Below are 22,810 nucleotides of genomic sequence, written 5' to 3'. Positions count from 1 at the left end.
ATGTCAGGGCAGCCTGGAGGAATAAATGCGCAGCAGTAGCTCAAAGTACCGTTCAAAAAACAACATTCAAAGGAATTTCAAATGTCATGGTCTATTGTTGTAGATAAAAATGTCAAATAGATACATTTATTTATACAAAAGCCTTTTCATTGTTAAAATAGGTCTAGAATTTTTTTCTCCTAAGAGGAACACTCAAGTAATCGCACACTAACGTCCGTTCGCATATTGGGATATTCCAATAACCGTGCGCATCCTTAGTAATTACTATGTAATAAGTAATGTCGTCTTACTCGTACCGATATGAGGAAGACCTTGACCCCCTGGTCCTCAGTGTCCATGGCTGTGATGCGGACGCTCTTCTCGCTGGCTTTGTCCGTCTGCATTTGGGGCCACAGCTTGGTGTTGAGGATCAGACGCAAACTGCCCTGGGTCCTCATCACTACAGGGCCAGAACAGCACAAACTCAGGTCATACACAATGCATATAATAACCAATGTAATACATTCAAATGGGAGTTGCGTTTGGACATGATTTGATTCAAGTGTTATGCCACTGCAATGACTGTACCTAGCCTGGACTGTAACGATCCCTCCTCTGTGGAGGCCATATCATTAAGCCTTAGTAGTCCTCTGCCTCTCTCCACCCAAGACTGGGAAGCTTTGTCAAACACAAACAACTTGCATTGGACCTGAGAAAAAATAAGAAAAAAAACATTCCATTGTCAGATGAGTGATCATGGACGATTTCAGCCTATTTCCAACCCTGTCTAAGGTGACATGTAAACACAAAACTACTGTGGGTAACCTTAGATCAACAATTGCTAAATGTCCTGGTGAAGTAAATTGAATGTTACTATAAATACACTAACATTGAACAACAAACAACTGGAGCTTGTGCATACCTGTAGTACATTACTCTCCGACTCCTCTCCAGTTCTGACCTCTACCTTCTCTAACAAGCACTTCTTGGCTGTGGCTTTGGTGTAGGCCGCTGCCGACTCCTCCAAAGACTCTGTCACATTGGTATCTGCAAAGAGAACAACAAACCCATTTGAAAATGAACAGCAAAACGAGGACACTTTGGACACCTGAAAATAAACCTCTCTCTTTTCTTGGATTGCCATTATTATATGGGCATAGTAACATGAATTACAGATTTTTTAATATGCAGTATGTTTTTTTCTCTGCCCACCTTTGTCGGGGCTGCTGACCAGTGAGGGTGGCTCACATGGCGGGGTGGCAGGGGGATCTCTGCTGCTCTCTGCTGCCTGCTCACATTTCAGCGGACTCTGCAAAACAAGAATGTAATACAACATGCTTTAACACAAATTTGTGGATCCTGTCTTTAGTTGTCAGGGGAACAAATGATAGAAAAACAACAAGAGATAACAGATGAGTAGATTAGCCTCACAAAAAAAACACATCTCACCAGGACACGATCCGACATGTTCTGTCCAAACACAAACTTAGCCCCGTCGTCAGTGTTGTTCTCAGCCTTCTGTAAGCTGGGTGGAAAACATACAGCGGATAGGATGTAATATTAATAAGTATTAACCTAATAAAAGTGATAACTGATCATATCCATTGGAGCCAGAATCCATGAGAGACTAACCCAGGAGTGCTTCTGTACTGTAGGAAATAATTGGTTTCCCCTGATTCTGCTGACAGAGAGACTTTCTTTTCACTGCTTCCCTCAACCTAGACGAATGTGGGGGGGAAAAAGGTAAAGATCAGACAAATAATAACAAAAAGAACATAAAACTCACGTAATAAAGCATGCAAGGCCACAAGAGACTGCTATATTTAAGCAATAAGGCCAGAGGAAGTGTGGTTTACGACCAATATACCACGGCTAAGGGCTGTTCTTATGTGCGACGCAACGTGGAGTGCCTGAATACAGCCCTTATATTGACCTTATGCCACAAACCCCCAAGGTGCCTTATTGCTATTATAAACTGTTTACCAACGTAAATACATGTTTTGTCATACCCATGGTATAAGGTCTGATATACCACGGCTGTCAGCAAAATCAGCATTCAGGGCCAGAACTACCCAGTTTATAATTTGATTTACCCACACCTCAATGGGGTGTTATGTATGAGGCAAAGCCCAGAGCATCTTTCAAATGTATTCCATATGACATGCACTTTAGTTAACTATTCAAGTCACCTTGGCTCTGTCTCTGACATTCTGACCAAATACAAATGTGGATTCCACAGGAGGATCTGTTCTCTCTCCATTCCTGCTCTCACCGCTCTCGCTTTTCTTCTCCTTGAAAGATGAGAGCAGCGAGACACATTCATGGAAATTCCATGCTGAATGTCCAAGAATAAAACCTTCCTTGTATCCTGTTGTGTTCTTTGTTGTTGTTAGAAGCTTGATAACTATATAGGTTATTATAGGCCACTGTGGAGCCCTTCCAATCAGGAAACATGTAGCTAGCGTGGCACCCTTTGACCTCTCCGCTTACCTGTGACTTGGCCATATTGTCTGTGGAGCCATCACAGTTCTCTGTGTTGTTCTGGGTGACTGGCAGACCCTCGGACAATCTGTTCACTCCATTCGTACCACTGTTCAAACCTATGAGGACCACAAGAGGAGTCGGGGAAATTCCAGAAATGGCTAGATTTCTCTCCCCTTCAACAGATGTTTTGTCCAAGCACATTGAGATGAAAGAAAGCTGGAGGAGAATGGCCATCGCAGAACAGAACGAAGTAGCAGAGCTGTTTGTCTGAGAGTATCTGAAGACTTTGAGGTTAAGCTTTCCTCAGTGTACTTACCGGTCAGGGTTAGTGATTTGCTAGGCGGAGGGGCCTGCAGTACTGCGGGTCGTAGTACGCTGCGCTGCTGCTCCTTGGGCTTCTGGCTCGGGACACCTGCAACACATTATACTTGGCCTAAATATAAGGCTCTGGACAGACCAGTGCCAGACGAACAAGGGCCATCTTCTTTCCAACTTATTGTGATGTTTTGTACATTGCTTTTGTGACTGAGCCTGTGTGCTGAAACCCCCGAAACACATTTCACTCAATGGACAATAAAGCCTCTCTGAAATTGACAGGAGAGAACAGCCACCTGTACGAGGAGCCTGTCCATGGATCAGGGTGGGAGGCTTCAAGCGAAACCCAACAGTCTTCTCTTCTGTTGACACCAGAGAAAGACGGAGAAAGAGAGGGAATATGAGATGGAAATTAGGCCAGAACATTGATTAAGGAGAAAAAGCAAACCATTCTTGTCATGATTCTTCAAGGGTCGTTCTCCTTATATCATGCAAATAGCAAGTTAATTGAAAAGGAGATCTTAAGACAGAACTATTCATGAACTCACCAGGTTCTGAATCTGAATTATTTCCTGACGGGGACTGACAGAAACTGGATGGCATGAACACATTGTTCTTAGAAACTGCAAGAGACAATGAGAAATAACATGAGTACAGACCCTTTCTCGACACACTAACAAAATACTATTTTAATTCAACAAAACGTACAATTACCTGAATGTGCGGGTGGGAACTGTGTTAGTGATGATGTTCTTTCTCTCTTGGCCGGGGGACAGTAACTACTCTCATCTTTATCAGAGTCTGGAGGAGATAGAATCAGCAAAGATTAGCAAAGTAACTATAGTACAGTAATATAAGACAGACGTGTCAATTTTCCAAAGAACCATAACCTGCTAGATTATCTTCCTCATCCTTACCTTCTCCATCCTCAGCACTGGACCCTTCTGCTGATCTCTGTTATGGGTATGACAGAAATAGAGAGAGGGGAGGAAGAAACAGTCAGACACAGGAAACAGAGTGAATTATCCAGCCAGTGTGAAGTCAAGTCTGACACACAGTGTGCAGTCACACTGTTTCCATTTTCAGCAGAGGTGTGACAAGAGTGTCTCACCTTCTGTGCTTTATCTTCCTGGAACACAAACACAGGTGGGGCTATGGCAGGCTTCTCTGTAAGAGAAATCAGATGTCACTGTTGAAGATATAATTTCACACATCTTTGGGCAAAAGCTTAAAGGGAAAATCCACTCAAAATCTAAAATCTAGTCAAAGGAAAAAAATGAAAGGAAGTATACAGTACTAGTCAAAAGTTTGGACATACCTACTCATTCAAGGGTTTGTTATTTTTTTAAACTATTTTCTACATTGTAGAATAGTGAAGACATAAAACAATGAAATAACACATGGAATCATGTAGTAACCAAAAGTGTTAAACAAATCTAAATATATTTTATATTTGAGATTCTTCAAAGTAGCCACCCTTTGCCTTGATAAAAGCTTTGCACACGCTTGGCATTCTCTCAACCAGCTTCACCTGGAATGCTTTTCCAACAGTCTTGAAGGAGTTCCCACATATGCTGAGCACTTGTTGGCTTCTTTTCCTTCACGCTGCGTGAAGGAAAACTCATACCAAACCATCTCAATTGGGTTGAGGTCGGGTGATTGTGGAGGCCAGTTAATCTGATGCAGCACTCCATCACTCTCCTTCTTGGTAAAATAGCCCTTTCACAGCCTGGAGGTGTGGTTGGTCCTTCTGTTGAAAAACAAATGAGACTCCCACTAAGCACAAACCAGACGAGATGGCGTATCGTTGCAGAATGCTGTGGTAGCCATGCTGGTCACCTACTCTGTGTCTCACAAAGACATGGCAGTTGGAACCAAGAATCTCAAATTTGGACATATTTCCACCGGTCTAATGTCCATTGCTCGTGTTTCTTGGCACAAGCAGGTTTCTTCTTCTTATTGGCATCCTTTAGTGGTGGTTTCTTTGCAGCAATTCGACCGTGAAGGCCTGATTCATGGAGTATCGTCTAAACAGTTGATGTTGAGTTGTGTCTGTTACTTGCTCTCTGTGAATTATTTATTTGGGCTGCAATCTGAGGCTGGTAACTCTAATGAACTTATCCTCTGCAGCAGAGGTAACTCTGTCTTCCATTCCTGTTGCGGTCCTCATGAGAGCCAGTTTCATCATAACACTTGATGGTTTTTGACATTTTCCGGATTGATTGACCTTCATGTCTTAAAGTATGGGACTTTGTTTCTCTTCACTTATTTGAGCTGTTCTTGCCATAATATGTACTTGGTCTTTTACCAAATAGGGCTATACTCTGTATACCACCCTACCTTGTCACAATACAACTGGATTGGCTCAAACGCATTAAGGAAAGACATTCCACAAATTAACTTTTAACAAGGCACAACTGTTAATTGAAATTCATTCCAGGTGACTACCTCATGAAGCTGGTTAAGAGAAGGCCAAGAGTGTGCAAAGCTGTCATCAAGGCAAAGTTCAGCTACTTTTTAGAATCTTAAATATATTTAGATTTGTTTAACACTTTTTTGGTTACTACATGATTCCATATGTGTTATTTCAAAATAAAAATAAAGAAAAACCCTTGCATGAGTAGGTGTCCAAACTTTTGACTGGTATTGTATATGGAGACTGTTTAGTGCCAAAAATACATTAAAAAAAATATTTAATAAAAAAATTGGGTTTCCTGTTTATCATCTCTCGCAAACATCTGTTCCATTTAGTGAATCTGTTATTCAATGCTTTTGTATGGGCTAACAGCAGTAACACCAAATAACATTTTTCATCAAATATTTTATTTTGATACTTCAAGAGGTCTTAAAATTCTAAATCAAATAGCTAAATGATCCTTGGTATGACCTTCTTAAAAAACAATTCCATATATCTTAGTAGAACCCCTACCCCAGGCATAAACTGTAACGGATTAACCTTTATGATGACGTCTCTTGACATTGTCCATAAAACCCCTAATTCTATTCATGAGCCTTCTCAGTACTCCTAATTACAAATATTACCAATTAGGCTTGGGCGGTATACCGTATACCGGGGTATTTAGAAAAAGACGCGGAATGGTTTTTCAATACCGTCAAAATTATTTCCTTGGAGGATTTTTTAATCCATTTGAATATTTGTAGCTACTTTTTAAAATACTTCACATTGAACGTTTGTAATACATTAGGAGATAAAAATTACGTTCTTTATTTCACCTGTCACATTATTAAAAGGCTTACGGTAGTCCCCAGTCATGTGGTGTTTGTTTACAAGCACACAATGACGAAAGACCGGAGCCTTGTAAGTCACTCACAGGTGATCTACAATATACATACACAAAAGGTATGTGGACAGTGGACACTCTTCAAATTAGTGGAGTTGGCAACACCCGTTGCTGACAGGTGTATAAAAATCGAGTACATATCCATGCAATATCCATAAACAATCGCCTTAATGTAGAGCTCAGTGACTTTCAACATGGCAGCATCATAGGATGCCAACAATTTCTGCCCTGCTATAACTTCCCCAGTCAACTGTAAGTGCTGTTATCACGAAATGAAAACATCTAGGAGCAACAACAGCTCAGCCGCAAAGTGGTAGGCCACACAAGCTCACAGAACGTGACCGCCGAGTGTTGAAGCGCATAGCATGTACAGATTGTCTGTCCTTAGTTGCAACTCTCCCTACTCAGTTCAAAACTGCCCCTGAAAGCAACATCAGCGCAAGAACTGTATCGGGAGCTTCTGGAAATGGGTTCCCATTGTCGAGCAGCCGCACACAAGCTTAAGATCACCTTGCGCAATGCCGAGCATTGGCTGGAGTGGTGTAAAGCTCGTCGCCATTGGACTCTGGAGCAGTGGAAACATGTTATCTGGAGTGATAAATCAGGCTGACAAAGACCTGATTCAAAGGTTAGGCTAAGGCGAAAAAGTAACAGGTTTTGTTGAAATGTGCACTTGCTTCACCTCCCCCAGAACACCATTAACCTCAGGGCTCAGGCATCCCAGTCAGTGTAAATAGAGTCCCCTGTCACTGTCAGTACCCACTCAGCTTTGATAGTACCCCAGCCAGGACCAAGTAAATCTTCTCCCCAGGCTATAACTTGAACTCTCTAGTCATGAGACTTCCCTGAATAAGAGGCTCTAGCCATTAACCCCAGTCCAACTGGAATAGCCTGCTACCTGCCACAGCTGAGGGAGACATGCTAGTTGTGATAGGGTAGGATGAGTGGAGGACTGCCAGCCCCAGCAGATGGATTTGAAGGATGATATCAAACCTAGAATGACTCACTGCTGCTAAAATTTGCCCTTGACTATTTTTAGGGTAAGCCACGTGGATGGGATCTGATTGCGAGGATGTGTGTATGACTTTATAGAATTTGACCGCCTACGGGTGCTTCGCATTTTTAGGGATCTGGGTCAACATGATGAAACTACACTGGGGTTGACCCAATAAATCAGGCAATAAATATATAGCAACAAAACTAAAAGAAGCTATGGTGAAGGTGATATGGCCATGAGAGGAGAAATTTTCAGAAAGAAAGGGCGGCAAAGACATGACCTGTTTTAGAAGGCTGGGCAGGCAAATGTGCTAGCTACTGACACTGAACAGTAAAAGCAGATATAAAATATAGCTTTTCAATATATAGACCTAGTAGCTTGAAGGTTTATGTGGTCAGTCATCCCCAGCTGAGGCACAAGGCTTTGTGATGACTTAGCATTGCTCATGTGCCCTCGAGGTGTGAAAGACATGCATAAATGCTTGCCAGAGATGGTGGATTCACACTAAAAAGTATTTGACTTCTGCATAAAGTGTTTTACTGATGCCTCCAACCACACCACTGCTATTCTCTGTGATACAGCAATGAAACATTCTCCCTTTTTATAAAAACCTAAAGGAAAATAAATGGATTTGCCTTGTCACAAAATAAGCTCTATGGCACTTAGACTATCAAATTAAGGAAGTGGATCAAAGACTGCACTTCCTTGATTTAATCTAAATTTAAAACAATGCCGAGTTACACTCGATATAGCCTACACAATAGTCTATACTTGTTTGAAATGCAGTCTATAGCCTTTCTGACTTGGCTAGTTCTTTCAGTCTCTTGATTTTGACAGAGGAATGTCTGTTAAGGTAAAGTAAAGGCTACAATGCAACTCAATCTACTTCATGTAGACTATAGCCTTAGTTCTTAATCATGAGAGAGTAGCTTGCTTATTACATCACCAGAACTCAGGTGGTGGACTAAATAAAAGTCCACAATTTTGCAACCAAGGATCCACCTCGTACCAAAACATTGTCTCATTAAAGGTAGATTGAGTGGTTGTTTCTGGGTCCCTTACCTTCTCAGCATAGATCCCCCTCACCCATCTCCCCTCACCTTTGTCCTCATCCATGCTGTCAATTCTGATCCCTACCTCTGGCTCTAACTATCACAAGCTGAACATCTAATATTATTCCTGCTAACAGAAGGAAAATCAGAAGTGTTTCAGTAATGGGGAACAAATTGTCAAGACCAAAACAACTGACTCCTCTTGTCATTCGATTGAAATTGTAAACTGGTGGAAATTAATGGTGTGTGATAGGCAGGCACGTCTCCTATGACCTCACGCATCGTAAGTAACAGCGGACGAAATGAGAACGGAATCCAGGACACAGAAGAGAAGCTAGAGGGGTTTTTACATTGAAATTGAATTGGGGTTCTAGTGTCTTTCAATGGAGCAGCTGCCAAATATACTTACTCTAGACCCCTCTACAGTGACATTCTGGAAAATAAAATAAAAAGTGTCTACAGGCATTAATCTCATTAGTCTTCTATTCACATAACGTCTAAGCCTCTTACTTTTGGGATAGCTGCACAACTTCAAATTGTCATTAAATCTCACAAATTTGAATGAATCAGCATACACTGAAGAAAAGATATCACAGCAAGCCATTGTTATTTTTGGAGGTGAAATCAGAAAAAGAAGTCCAGAGTAAAGAGCCAGTTGAAGGCTTGAACTTTCGAGCAGCTGTGCCTTAGCTCTATGTACAGCTCAGTAGATGGCACATTTCCGTGATAGCAACTGTTCAGTATTCAATAAGATATATTTCTGTATTGGCATCATTATACGTATATAAAATTGGGTTGATTTGAAACTGTATAAAAGTAATTAATTCAAATGCATCTAGCTAAGTACTTTGCAAACCCTGTTACGCAACTAGGCTATCTAGGTTTCTGGCACAGTATAGCTATGCATTGAACTTGCAACATTGTAGGCTGTACCTCAATGGGATATAGACACCTGTAACATGGAGCAATGACAAGAACCAGTTGTCTGAAAACAGCACGGCCATGCAAAAAAAAAAAGCTAGCCAAGCTTGGTGGGACATGTTAACTGTGTTTTAACGATGACTACCTAATTTAGGCGTTGACCATAGACGGCGTACTGTAGATAGCTACATGGGGATAGTGGGAGGTTTAAAAAGGCTATTCGATAAGAGCAAAATTCCACCCGGTATATTTCCCATGTGACCCAGACAGAGCCCTACATGTCTATTGTTTGTGCTTCCATGTGCTTGATTTCTAAAATTGTTACACACATAGATTTACAAAAATGCAGTTCAATCGGAAGGTATAGTTCGCTCGCTACAGATGTGATATTTTCACGTATGACAACTGCCCCTCCCCCGGTTGTGCCACACGGTCGGCCAGCCGCCCCCACTCCTCCCCCACGTAAAATATAGCAAAGGCCGGGACTCTTAACGTATGCCGTTTAGTCAAACCGCTGCCACCACATCGAGTTGCTGGCAAAACGGAGCATTCCCTGCACATCTGCTTACAGTCCCGTCGCTGTCTGAACTACATGCACTCACTGTGGTGATTCATTAGATTTGTTTATCTTTCCCAACGAGCAGTTCCTTACCTTCGTTTGCCAGGTCCGCCATTTTACTTCCTCACTGACACCCACAATACTCCGCGGGTAGACATGCGTGTATGGCTGGGCTAACAAAATGTTACCAACACTAGAGGGAGTCATGTTCACACAATGTAAGCATAATGAAACATCACATTTTAATTAAGTTGAAAATATTTTATTAATTTGACAATAAAGCATCATGTTTTCTGTCTATTTCAAAATAGCAATTATCTTTCAAATATAGATTTTTTTATTTTTTATTAAATAAAAATAAAAACAGTCGTATTGTATTACAAAAAGTGAGCCATTGCTTTGACAGATTGACAAGTTCAAGGCCTATGCTAGTCAGTAAAAAAATAAAAAATAAAACAGTTCCTCCCTTAGTGGTATTAAACCATAATTTACTCACAATTTATGGAACACAATGAAATCCCTATTATCCTACAATCATTTGAAAGTTATGTTTAAGCAAAGGCATTGGCGAATTAAAATCGTTGATGTAGTTTCACGTGATCAAACGCCACACGTTAGCTGTTCCCATTACATAGCCTGACACATTTAGCCCTATGCTAACCTGAGCAGGTGGCAGTGATTTCCTGTATCAACGTTACCAACCAATGGCATTTCTTAAAATAGGTCAAAATGGCCACAAGGAAGGATATTTTAAACCTACAAATGATGCTTGGTATGTTTCAAGTATAGTGCCCCAATTTTGCATGATTGCAAAAGGCACGTTTTCACATATGACAAAATCCCAAGTTTTCGCACATCCGTTCCACACACATCAATGTGCTTTTACAGGAAAAAAAGATAAGAGGTCTATACAATATTTAAAGTGTATCATATTGTTTAAAAAGTTGAAGAGCCTTATGGACTTTTCAAATAGCTGTCATGTACCATCATTATTCGGTCCTGGTGGCACACACTGTCGAAGATAAAATGACAGTGCTCATAAACCATGAGTTCAAGCCCACCTTGCATCATGCATTTTTGTTAAGAAAAACACTGTTAATTGCTGGTCCTCAATGCTAGACTCAAATAATGCATTTGTGACGAAGTGGATTATTATAATAATGCATATAAAACGTTGTGTGTAGCCTACACACATATTAGTGCTGAGGGATTAGTGTTTTTAGGTCGGTTCGGTTTCGGGTTTGATTCTGGAAAAATAATCACTTTTTCGACTTGCGTTTCCATATTGTTTTTGTATACATTAAATGCATTATGTGGGTTGAATTCTGTAACAGAATAAAACAATTAATACAAGTCCCATGGTGGTAGTGACTGCCCATCACTTAACATTACTTTAATCAAATGTGTTTTATTTGATAACTAATATTTAATTCAAAGTCACCTCATAAAGAGCTACTGCCTATGGTGTCTGACAAAATCACTATCTCAGTAGTTCTTCAAAGTAAATAAGGTGTAGTTCTTCAAAGTAAATAAGGTGTACTTTTATGACTGCTGAATACCGACTATAAATCACATTTCAGGCTGGCGAAGCAACTGCTTTCTATCCCTCTGGATTGCACGTTCTCACTTCTCTCCATGTATGTGTTCTTAAATTGCCTCCATTGTCAGAGTGCGCTCTGGGTCGTTCGTAAATTCAGAGCGTTGTCAGGTTGTCTTTTATTATACAACGGGCAGGTCTAATCCTGAATGCTGATTGGTTAAAACCGCATTCCAGTCGGTGTCTATTCCGCAAGTTGCCACCAGCGAAATATATGACATTAAAATGCCTATTTACCCTGTTCCATCTGGCTGCGCAATCCACTCTCATCAGCCCAGCCAGGCAATTTATAAACTTTATCTCCACTATAAAAATAATCTAGGCAATATCTTTTTTTTTTAGACTAACATTTAGTTATCAACAGCGGAGATGTCGGGACGAGACAGACAGGCAGGTAGTGTTTCTCATTCAGTTGAAATTCTGAATCAGCTAGCATAGTTTTTATGGATATATACAAAGAAATATCCATTTGAAAAAGGTCAAATGAAACGAACTGCAGCCACTTTGCAGTCTTTCCAGCTTCAGTTTGAAGTGATTGTGTTAGCTGTGTGGTTGGCTAGCTCCTCAATTTTTTTTATTTCATCTTTATTTAACCAGGTAGGCTAGTTGAGAACAAGTTCTCATTTACAACTGCGACCTGGCCAAGATAAAGCATAGCAGTGTGAACAGACAACACAGAGTTACACATGGAGTAAACAACAAACAAGTCAATAACACAGTAGAAAGAAAAAAATAGTCTATATACATTGTATGCAAAAGGAATGTGGTAGGCAAATAACTACAATTTTGCAGATTAACACTGGAGTGATAAATTATCAGATGGTCATGTGCAGGTAGAGATACTGGTGTGCAAAAGAGCAGAAAAGTAAATAAATATAAACAGTATGGGGATGAGGTAGGTAAATTGGGTGGGCTATTTACCGATGGACTATGTACTATGTACAGCGATCGGTTAGCTGCTCAGATAGCAGATGTTTGAAGTTGGTGAGGGAGATAAAAGTCTCCAACTTCAGCGATTTTTGCAATTCGTTCCAGTCACAGACAGCAGAGAACTGGAAGGAAAGGCGGCCAAATGAGGTGTTGGCTTTAGGGATGATCAGTGAGATACACCTGCTGGAGCGCGTGCTACGGGTGGGTGTTGCCATCGTGACCAGTGAACTGAGATAAGGTGGAGCTTTACCTAGCATGGACTTGTAGATGACCTGGAGCCAGTGGGTCTGGCGACGAATATGTAGCGAGGGCCAGCCGACTAGAGCATACAGGTCGCAGTGGTGGGTGGTATAAGGTGCTTTAGTAACAAAACGGATGGCACTGTGATAAACTGCATCCAGTTTGCTGAGTAGAGTATTGGAAGCTATTTTGTAGATGACATCGCCAAAGTCGAGGATTGGTAGGATAGTCAGTTTTACTAGGGTAAATTTGGCGCTGTGAGTGAAGGAGGCTTTGTTGCGGAATAGAAAGCCGACTCTAGATTTGATTTTAGATTGGAGATGTTTGACATGAGTCTGGAAGGAGAGTTTACAGTCTAGCCAGACACCTAGGTACTTATAGATGTCCACATATTCTAGGTCGGAACCATCTATGGTGGTGATGCTAGTTGGCGTGCGGGTGCTGGCAGCGAACGGTTGAAAAGCATGCATTTGGTTTTACTAGCGTTTAAGAGCAGTTGGAGGCCACGGAATGAGTGTTGTATGGCATTGAAGCTCTGAACCTCTGAACAACTGTCCTGATGGGAGAGCACATTTTCTATGCTATGCGAAATCACACCTCATTAGCTCATTGTTATGGATGTCCAAATACATGTCATCACTAGAAAACAGCTTAAACAAAAGCAAATGCAGCTACTGTTGTTATTCTGGCAGCACTGTTTGACGTGACTGTGAGTTAGCCAACTATGGCTAGCTAGAGCAGGCAAGGGATACGAATTTTGCCAGCCAGTATGGTTATGGCACATTTAGAACGAACGACTGGGTCATGTCCATAGATTCTGGGAAAAAAATAATTGAACGACTGGGTCTCATAGAAGAAATGACCAGCCGGCTTGGGTAGCAACCCTAGATTTGTGTCTGGACTATATCTTGCGGAAGGATGAAATAATATGAATACATTTATCAAAATAACATTAAATGAAAATATGTCAATCATTACTCGAATATGTTGGTAACCTGTTGTATAAAAGTGATAATGCCCTCGAACCCGGAGTTCGGAGGATATAATGGCACGGTTTGCAGGCCCAAGACGAAACACCTGTGCCAATACATCTTCAAAACACCGGCTTCTCTGGCATTATCACTCAAGTAAATTCAGAGCGTTTCACTCTCGGAGCGTTCAGGCCGCACACTGGACCCTCTGGCCGAGGAGTAGGGTCAATCTGAGCGTTCTGACCTCACAACGGCAGTTAAGTGCCAAAGCTAACTGGCTAAAGTTGGCTAGCTACTTCCACACACAAATGAGACAACACCTCACTCTGACCATTTTACTTGCCCTAGCAGAGCTAGTTAGGCTGTTGTCACGTTATCTAGAGCATTAGTGACTAACTGTGCTGCTAGCAACAATTTATTTGCGTTTTTTCCCCCAACCTTTACTGACACCTTTCAATTTCAACGGGTGTTGCTCATTCGTAAATTATAACAGTTATTCTGCACTCTGGCACACTCAAACGAGAGTGCTCTGAAATCAGTGTAGATAGCAAAAATGAATTTACGAACGCACCCCATTGCCTTGCTCAGGACAGACCAGACAAGTTTAAACTGGCACGCAATGGATTATTCTCATTGTAATTAATCACCACGTTTTCTGCACTAAACTATGTAGAATATTGGACTGTTGGAAATGCATGATCTAATATATCTGTATAGAAACGTTACATCTAGTTCACAGAAATAAAACGGAAAGAAATAGAATTCAAATAATTGAACCGATGCCGGTTAAAATCGCACAGCACTAACATCTATGTAATATAGTTTATAGAAGTGACGATTGTTTATGTAGCAGTGCCAGTAGCCTGTGTCGGTCTGCAAGAGGGACTCCAACAAGAAGCTCCTCATTAAATGTATGCGTAATCTTCATTCACATGGTTTTGGCTACACTTCTCAACACACTGACACAAAAAGTAATTCTGCATTTCAAAAAGGGGAAAATAAACTCATGAGATTCAAACCCTTGCCACAATCTGCAACAATTACCTGGAGTTAGCACATGTGTTTGACCAGTCCAGTCAAACACACGTGATCTAGTTGCTTTGATTATCAGAACGTGTCGTTGGACTTTTGTTAAGGACACTTTCATCAAAACGTGTTCGATCAGGTCCAACTACGTTAACGATTTTAATTGATCGATACAGCATTTGAACCAGATATGATCACGGGCCAGCTATGCAAGTTAGCAAAAGGCTAAGGTTGCATTTCAAACCCATAAAATAAACACCCTCCACCACTTATGCACGTTAAATTATTTATTTTTTTAAATGTAACCTTTATCTAAATTGGGGGAATCACGGCAGCCTCCTTTGTCGTCGGTCCAAATGATTAGCTAAGCAAGGGAAGTTGGCAACGTAAGCCCTTCTGCCCTTGCTTTTGATCGAGTTTACAATTATGTTCACTCCAGGGCTTGAAAAGCCCCATATTCAATTTGCGATGATTGTACATCCACTAAAAAACGTCAGCCAAAACTTAAAACCAACATTATATGGAGAAGTCAACATACAAGTGTAAGTAGAAACAAATGTAAATAAGTTATAAATTCTGCTACTAATGCACATGACGGCTCAAACACATAAAAGTCATGATGTTTTTGTTTGGTTGGCTTTTGGAAACGTTTGCTTGCGCATATAACTTTCCCTGACATCACACTTATACATTGTAATTTCCGGATATAGTTGGAAGGCTAACATTCGATGTCTGCGGAGGCGTTGTCTTCTAGCCAAGATCTGAAATGCAATCATAATTGACTGTAGAGCATATAAAGGCACACGCAACAGTTCCATGATGACTGAAAACACAACCGTGGGATGAACGAGTGACACATTTCCTGGCAAGAGCAGTCCATTTCAAATTAATTCGTCCTTCCCTTGCCCTGCAAGTGTCAACTCATCAGACGTAATAATACGTCATCAGAAGTGTCCACTTAATTTGAGGGCTGAGGGTGTGTCTTTTAAGTTTTTGGAAAGCAGCTTAAATCTGACAGGTTATCTGAAGGGAACATTAATGCCGCGTTCAAAACAACCGGAACCTGGAAAATCGGACACTTCCGAGCATTCAATACAACTGCCAACTGGGGGGGGGGGGGGGGGGGGGGCGCTATCTACGACTGGGAAAATATATTTTGAGCAGTCTTCCAACTCGGAATTCCAAGTCGGGAACTCTAGCCTCTTTCTAGAGCTTTGACTTTTCGACCTGTAGATTGATCACTGATGTCATGATTCAACCTCATTCCCCCCAACCCCCAGAGTTCCCAGTTGTCTTGAAAGTACCATTAGTGTTTGATCACGTGCAACTACACCAAATATTTTAATTGGCTGACGCATTTTGAGACGAGGAAGTATGGCCCCCCTGTGTCTAAATAGCTTCCCATTCAATGACTGGGAACACTACATAGAAGAAAGCCCTTATATTAGTCCTTCAGTAAATCGTTTGGACTCACTGGCAGAGGTAAACAGTAAATTACAATTAGCCTATTCCTGGTCAACCACAAGCTCATAATGTGTTTTATGTCTGTACAGACAGTAATGCTGAATGATGAACACCACATCAAAGAATATGGAGAACAAGCCAAGTCCTGCCTTTGTGGGGTCCCCAAAGATGAGCTTCCATTCATCTAGGAAACAATAGAAAAACTCATGAAACCCTGACGTAGACCATCAATTAATTCAGCAAGTGATGTAATAAGTCACAATTCTGTTTAAGATTGATGGAATTAATCTGAAAAAAACAACAAAATGCATCACTATTTCAATGTACTTTTATAACCTTTTTAATACATTGTTTAAATAACCCTTTTCTGTATGTTTTTGTAGTTATTATTTATGTTATGATTTGTCTGTTCTTCTCACAGACACAGGGAAAGAGCTGGGTGGGTGGGTTGGCAAGGCTCGTGGGTGGGTGGACATGAAAAGGAAATCCTGTATTATGAATATTGTGACACTGTCGTGTTAATGTGCAGGAATAATTGTAAAAAAAGTAATATTATATTATATATATATATATATATATATATATATGACTTATTTTACAATTATTCCTGCAACATTAACACAACATATATATATATATATATATATAAACATGAAAAGATATCTATACCTTACCAGTCTGAAGTTTGGACACCTACTCATTGAAGGATTTTCCTTTATTTTTACTATTTTCTACATTGTAGAATAATAGTGAAGAAATCAAAACTATGAAATAATACATATGAAATCATGTAACCAAAAAAGGTGTTTGAGATTCTTCAAAGTAGCCACCCTTTCTTTGCCTTTGACAACTTTGCACACTTGGCATCATCTTAACCAGCCTTTTATTTTATTTTTATTTATTTAATAAAACGTAACCTTTATTTAACTAGGCAAGTCAGTTAAGAACAAATTCTTATTTACAATGACGGCCTAACCAAACACGAACGATGCTGCTCCAATTGTGCACCACCCTATGGGACTCCCAATCAGGGCCGGTTGTGATACAGCCTGGAATTGAATGAGGTAGTCACCTGGAATGCATTAACAGGTGTGCCTTGTTAAAGGTTAATTTGTGGAATTTCTTTCTTAATGCGTTTGAGCCAATCAGTTGTGTTGTGACAAGGTAGGGTGGTATACGGAATATAGCCCTATTTGGTAAAATACCATATTATGGCAAGAACAGCTCAAATAAGCAAAGAGAAATGACAGCCCATCATTACTTAAGACACGAAGGTCAGTAAATACGGAGAATTTCAAGAACTTTGAAAGTTTCTTCAAGTGCAGTCGCAAAAACCATCAAGCGCTATGATGAAACTGGCTCTCATGAGGACCGCCACACAAAAGGAAGACCCAGAGTTCTCTGCTACAGAAGTTCATAAGAGTTACCAGCCTCAGAAAATGCAACCCCAAAAAAGTAACAGACATCTCAGAAACTGTTCAGAGGAGACTGCGTGAATCAGGCCTTCATGGTCAAATTGCTCAAAAGAAACCACTACTAAAGGACACCAATAAGAAGAAGAGACTTGCTTGGGCCAAGAAACACGAGCAATGTACATTAGATCTGTGGAAATCTGTCCTTTGGTCTGATGAGTCCAAATTTTAGATTTTTGGTTCCAACCACCTTGTCTGTGAGACACAGAGTAGGTGAAAGGCTGATCTCTGCATGTGATGTTCCCATCATGAAGCATGGAGGTGGTGTGGGGGTGCTTTGCTGGTGGCACACTTAACCAGCACGACTATGACAGCATTCTGCAGCAATACACCATCCCATCTGGTTTGCGCTTAGTGGGACTATAATTTGTTTTTCAACAGGACAATGACCCAAAACACACCTCCGGACTGTGTCAGGGCTTTTTGACCAAGAAGGAGAGTGATGGTGCTGCATCAGATGACCTGGCCTCAACCCAATTGAGATGGTTTGGGATGAGTTGGACCGCAGAGTGAAGGAAAAGTAGCCAACAAGTGCTCAGCATTTGTGGGAACTCCTTCAAGACTGTTGGAAAAGCATTCCTCGTGAAGCTGGTTGAGAGAATACCAATAGTGTGCTAAGCTGTCAAGGCAAAGGGTGGCTACTTTGAAAAATCTAAAATGTATTTAGAATTACTTATTAAAAATAAAAACAGAAATACCTATTTACATAGTTATTCAGACTTTGCTGAGACTCAATTGAGCTCAGGTGCATCCTATTTCCATTCATCATCCTTAATGTTTCTACTTGATTTGAATTTACCACAGGTGCATCCTATTTTCATTGATTTGGACATGATTTGGAAAGGCACACACACCTCTCTATATAAGGTCCCATAGTTGACAGTGCATGTCAGAGCAAAAACCAAGTCATTAGGTCGAAGGAATTGTCTGTAGAGCTCCGAGCTCCGAGCTCACATCTGGAGGAAACCAGGCAGCGCTCACCACCTGCCCAATACCATCCCTACAGTGAAGCATGGTGGTGGCAGCATCATGCTGTGGGGATGTTTTTCAGCGGAAGGGGCTGGGAGACAAGTCCGGATCGAGGGAAAGATGAACGGAGCAGAGCTCCAGAGCGCTCAGGACATCAGACTGGGACGAAGGTTCACCTTCCAACAGGACAACAACCCTAAGCACACAGCCTAGACCACGCAGGAGTGGCTTCGGGACAAGTGTCTGAATGTCCTTGAGTGGCCCAGCCAGAGAACGGACTTGAACTTGATCAAACATCTCCGGAGAGACCTGGAAATAGCTGTGCAGCAATGCTCCACATCCAACCTGACAGAGCATGAGAGCATCTGCAGAGAAGGGGAATTTCTCCCAAAATACAGGTGTGCCAAGTTTGTAGCGTCATACCCAAGAAGACTCAAGGTTGTAATCAACGCCAAAGGTGCTTTAACAAAGTACTGAGTAAAGGGTCTGAATATTTATGTAAATGTGATATTTCAGTTTGAATAATTAATACATTTGCAAAAAATTGATTTTTCATTATGGGGTATTGTGTGTAGATTGATGTGGGGGAAAAAAACTAATTTAATCTATTTTAGAATAAGGCTGTAACATAACAAAATGTGGAAAGTGAAGGGGTCTTAGTACTTTCCAAATGTACTTTATACACACAATTAATGATTATAAATGACAAACAATTAAAATGTTAAATGCCTGCAACTGAAGACACGTTTTGAATTTTTGGGACTGTCCTGTAAATATTTTCGCTGACTAATTATTGCCTGTTCTACTGAGGCATGTGCACATTAGTGTACTACGGGAAGCGTGGGCAGCCTTACCATTGTTATATGACTGAAGGAACATCTGAATGAGACTGAAGCTGCCTCCTGTGAAGTCCAGCAACACATTGCCAATGCTCCACCCCTCTGTGCTTTGTCTTTGATAGTTCATGTAGACCTGAGGGGACAGAGTGTGTGATCATGAAAATCCATAACGTCATACATTTCCAAGTGAAGAGCAACATCTACTGTAACAAATGCTAATTGCATAAGCGAAAACCATCTGATATGCAGTAAAATATTGTGAAATACATACCTGTGGGATGTATTTGACGAGGGTGACACCTAGCTTGATGTAAGAGAAATAGTAGAGATATTCCAGCCAGGTGATCTTACTGGCCACAGCAACAAAGAGGGTGACCAGGGCAAACGTCCAACCAATCACCAGAAGGCCAATAGCAATCTTGGACACCATCTGCCCTCCTCTCTGCAACACAGGAACACATTAATCACTTTCACAATGCTTTTAACTGACAATGTTTCATTGAGGCCTTGACAAAAATGATTTCCTTCCAACAACAAAAAAAATCCTCAAAGGATCAGATGAATATGTCTTTGCCAACAATCAAAACATAAGCTAATCATTATTTAGCCAGCCAACATCTGTCTCCTGTTTATAACCAAGGGGGACATTTAGGAAGTCACTAAAGACTGGTCTATTGTCACTCACTTCATAGATGGCACACTGAGAGACATATACAAGAGTCAGCACAACTGCATGGAGACTGAAGAACACATCGTTGGCATCCACTGGGTTTACACCATTTGGATTTATCTTCAAAAACTCTTCCTGTAAATAAAAAACACACTGCTATATAACTATGTGGAGTAAAAACTGAGTCAATAGGACCATAGACTATCCAGCGCAAATCCCCATTGGTATCAATGCATGACTGACAACATTTGCAGAGCTGTGTGTGCAGATCTCAAGTCAGTATTCGTCCCAATTTGTTACACCGTTTGTGATGGCATGCAAGCGATTACCTTCATGTACGGAACCCAGAAGAGGCCTACATTGAAGACACTGTAGGCAATGAATCCTGTCAAGTTGAGTGCCAGAAAATCAAAGTTCAGCCCCACCACACTGTCAAACAGACAAAGTTAGTCAGAAACCATATCCAAAAGTCCTTTAGATCTAAATCCTGTGATGCAGAGGATTTTGAAAAAAGTCCAAGTATCAGAGGCACTACCTTTTTCTTCTCCAGTTCTCATATACTTGAGGGTAGAATGATATAGACCATGCTAGGAAGTAAATCCAACCAATTACTTGGTTAATGATATCAACAGTGTTGCTTCTAATAACCAAGAAACGGATTCGGGTCTTATGGCTGGAAAACATAAATGAGAGACTATTAGTACATTATGTTGGTTTAAAAATCAGTCTGAAAGTGAGAAATGTTCATGGAGTTGAAATTCACTGACAGAAACTCTGTACAGCTCACCTTGCAATGCCAGTGTTGTTGCTGTATAAATAGGCTGTCACCTGACCCACATGTTCTGCATGAACCTCAAAAGTGCTTGATGTGGCGTTTGCAGGCAACTCTACCTGGAGATCAGAAATACAGAACATATGTCGGAAACACTGCACTTAAATAATCAAATATATAAAAAGTCACTGTAAACAATTGTTACATTTAGACATAATATGCATTTATGCCTACAACGTAAGTGCTAGTATTTATTTTACACACAGTGGCCACTGTAGTTCATTTAAATATGATAGATGCAGATATCAAAGTGCATTAATAATCAATTACATGGTTATTGGTTCTTGCTCTTCAGTCAGTTTGAATTAAACAAAATGCATACCTGTTGAGGCAGTTGAAGTATTGAGGTAACATTTGCAGAGGAGTCGGTGAAGTTAAAAATAATGAGTGTTGAGACATTCTGAGGAGAGCTGCAAAAATAAAGAAATGCCAAACACTGCATCACAACAAATGTATATAATACTGATAAAAAACTGGTAGTAGAGAACCAGCTATAAGCATAGTTACCTAGGCGTTATGGTGATATTGGCTGAACTTTTCTCCTCCAGATTTACAGTGGCTGGAGCAGATAGGGATACACTCCCATCTGTTGAAGGAATATGACATTTCAGTATTCAAATAGGGGATGTTTAAATGGAAAGATATTCAATCAGAGGTTATGTTAGTTGGACAAGGGCAAACTCACCACATGTAATGACCGTACAGAGTGTTATGAACAAGAATAACCGAAAGTTCTTATCTGCCATCTCGAGGGATAGCTAGATTTGTATGAGGGACAAACAATCTGCATTAGGCAACATATGCCTCCATACAAATCCATAAGTACAACAGAAATGTACCATATATAGCACGGAAAAAAGCTTCGTCTTAACAACAATAGTTAGCTATTTCAACACAGTATCTAACAAATCCTGAAATCAACAAATTATACACTACCGCAGCTGAGCAGTCCTTTCCGTGAGCTTGCACTAATGTAAGGTCATATGACTTGGCACGTCTGTAGGCTATGACGCGTTGTCTAGGGTGCGTTCAAGATTTTCAATGTTGTGGGATGTTTAACACGCGAAGTTAAAGCAATCCTAAAGAGGGTGTTCTACTAAGCTGACATATGGAATTGTTTTAAGATTGCCATACCAAGGATCATTTAGCTATTCGATTTGGAATTTTAGGAACTCCAAATAATTTGATGAAACATTGAATTTTGCCTTACTGGTTTGAGTCCATAGAAACACATTGATTCATACATGGAAAAACAGACAGCCAAACAATAAATCAAACAGAAGTTTGTTTTAAAGTGTCTGTTCTATATCTGAGAGATATTAAAAAGATCAAGAAATTATTAAAATTAGATTTTCATCCATTTGTAACCCCTTTTTTTGGTGGTGCAATAAACTACTTCCATATATATTTCCTTAGATTTTTGTAGCCATTGTGTAAATTGTTTGCCCTTTGTTTATGTAAGAAATTCCCCATTACCTATGTAACCAGTAGGTCTAGTAAATGTACCGTCAATCCCCGTCATTTATTTACATTAATTTCTGTTAATGCATGAATTAGGCATTTACCATTATCATTCTTGAAGTGGAGATATTGTTTGCAGAGTTGGGTTTGTCATGCTCCTTCTTCACCACACTGTCTGTGTGGGGAGACTTACAACGACTCTGCACATTCACACATGCTCACATACTACTGACAAACACACACACACACGCAGCTGCCATAATTCATTAATTGAATATAGTGTTTCATATCATTTGATAGTGCTATATTGTTAATTACAATTGTTAGTAGTATTTATCCTGCTACTTCAGTCCATTTACATTATTTTTTTAAACTACATTAACTCTAGATTACAATCAATTTCCTTCACTATGGAAAATAACTAACTCTGTACAATTCATTGATGTACTTCTTACAAATGGACAATCTAAGTACTACAATAGATAAAATATGCACACAGCTGATAGTTTTCACCCTCTCTCCCTAAAAAGAGGTTTACCAGTCAGCCAACTTCATAGATTGCTTCGTGTCGGTGAAACAAAAATATAAACAAAACATGGAAAGTGTTGGTTCCATGGTTCGTGAGCTGAAAAATAATTCCAGAAATATTCCAAAGCTTAATTCCTCAAATGTTGTGCACAAAAGTGTTTATGTCCCTGTTACACAACGCCACAGATTTGATGTCTTATGT

At 40.4% G+C, this 22,810-nt stretch overlaps 1 protein-coding gene across 4 annotated transcripts in view; it reads right to left on the bottom strand.

Annotated features, from left to right (window-relative positions):
- The window catches only part of LOC139409128 (ran-binding protein 3-like), a 35,718-nt gene extending 14,138 nt beyond the window's left edge, over positions 1-21,580 (bottom strand). For 2 of the 4 annotated variants that reach the window (XM_071153866.1, XM_071153865.1), the window contains exons 1-24: positions 21,556-21,580; positions 21,305-21,377; positions 21,127-21,205; positions 20,942-21,029; positions 20,575-20,678; positions 20,323-20,460; positions 20,117-20,216; positions 19,803-19,922; positions 19,389-19,559; positions 19,133-19,250; positions 3,890-3,945; positions 3,696-3,732; positions 3,493-3,579; positions 3,327-3,401; positions 3,075-3,140; positions 2,780-2,875; positions 2,470-2,579; positions 2,169-2,270; positions 1,612-1,697; positions 1,429-1,504; positions 1,192-1,288; positions 902-1,026; positions 568-688; positions 297-439 (exon numbers count right to left, since the gene is read on the bottom strand). In XM_071153866.1, the coding sequence (XP_071009967.1) occupies positions 297-439; positions 568-688; positions 902-1,026; positions 1,192-1,288; positions 1,429-1,504; positions 1,612-1,697; positions 2,169-2,270; positions 2,470-2,579; positions 2,780-2,875; positions 3,075-3,140; positions 3,327-3,401; positions 3,493-3,579; positions 3,696-3,732; positions 3,890-3,945; positions 19,133-19,250; positions 19,389-19,559; positions 19,803-19,922; positions 20,117-20,216; positions 20,323-20,460; positions 20,575-20,678; positions 20,942-21,029; positions 21,127-21,205; positions 21,305-21,365 (2,256 nt within the window). In that variant the 5' untranslated portion in view covers positions 21,366-21,377; positions 21,556-21,580. The remainder of the gene's footprint in view (positions 1-296; positions 440-567; positions 689-901; positions 1,027-1,191; positions 1,289-1,428; positions 1,505-1,611; positions 1,698-2,168; positions 2,271-2,469; positions 2,580-2,779; positions 2,876-3,074; positions 3,141-3,326; positions 3,402-3,492; positions 3,580-3,695; positions 3,733-3,889; positions 3,946-19,132; positions 19,251-19,388; positions 19,560-19,802; positions 19,923-20,116; positions 20,217-20,322; positions 20,461-20,574; positions 20,679-20,941; positions 21,030-21,126; positions 21,206-21,304; positions 21,378-21,555) is intronic. The other 2 variants (XM_071153868.1, XM_071153867.1) reach the window with 1 other exon arrangement.
- Positions 21,581-22,810: the final 1,230 nt, after the last annotated feature.

The sequence above is a fragment of the Oncorhynchus clarkii genome, chromosome 5, assembly GCF_045791955.1.
Source record: "Oncorhynchus clarkii lewisi isolate Uvic-CL-2024 chromosome 5, UVic_Ocla_1.0, whole genome shotgun sequence".
NCBI lineage: Eukaryota > Metazoa > Chordata > Actinopteri > Salmoniformes > Salmonidae > Oncorhynchus > Oncorhynchus clarkii.
The sequence above is the reverse complement of the archived record's forward strand: the minus strand, read 5'-3'. Positions and strand labels throughout refer to the sequence as shown.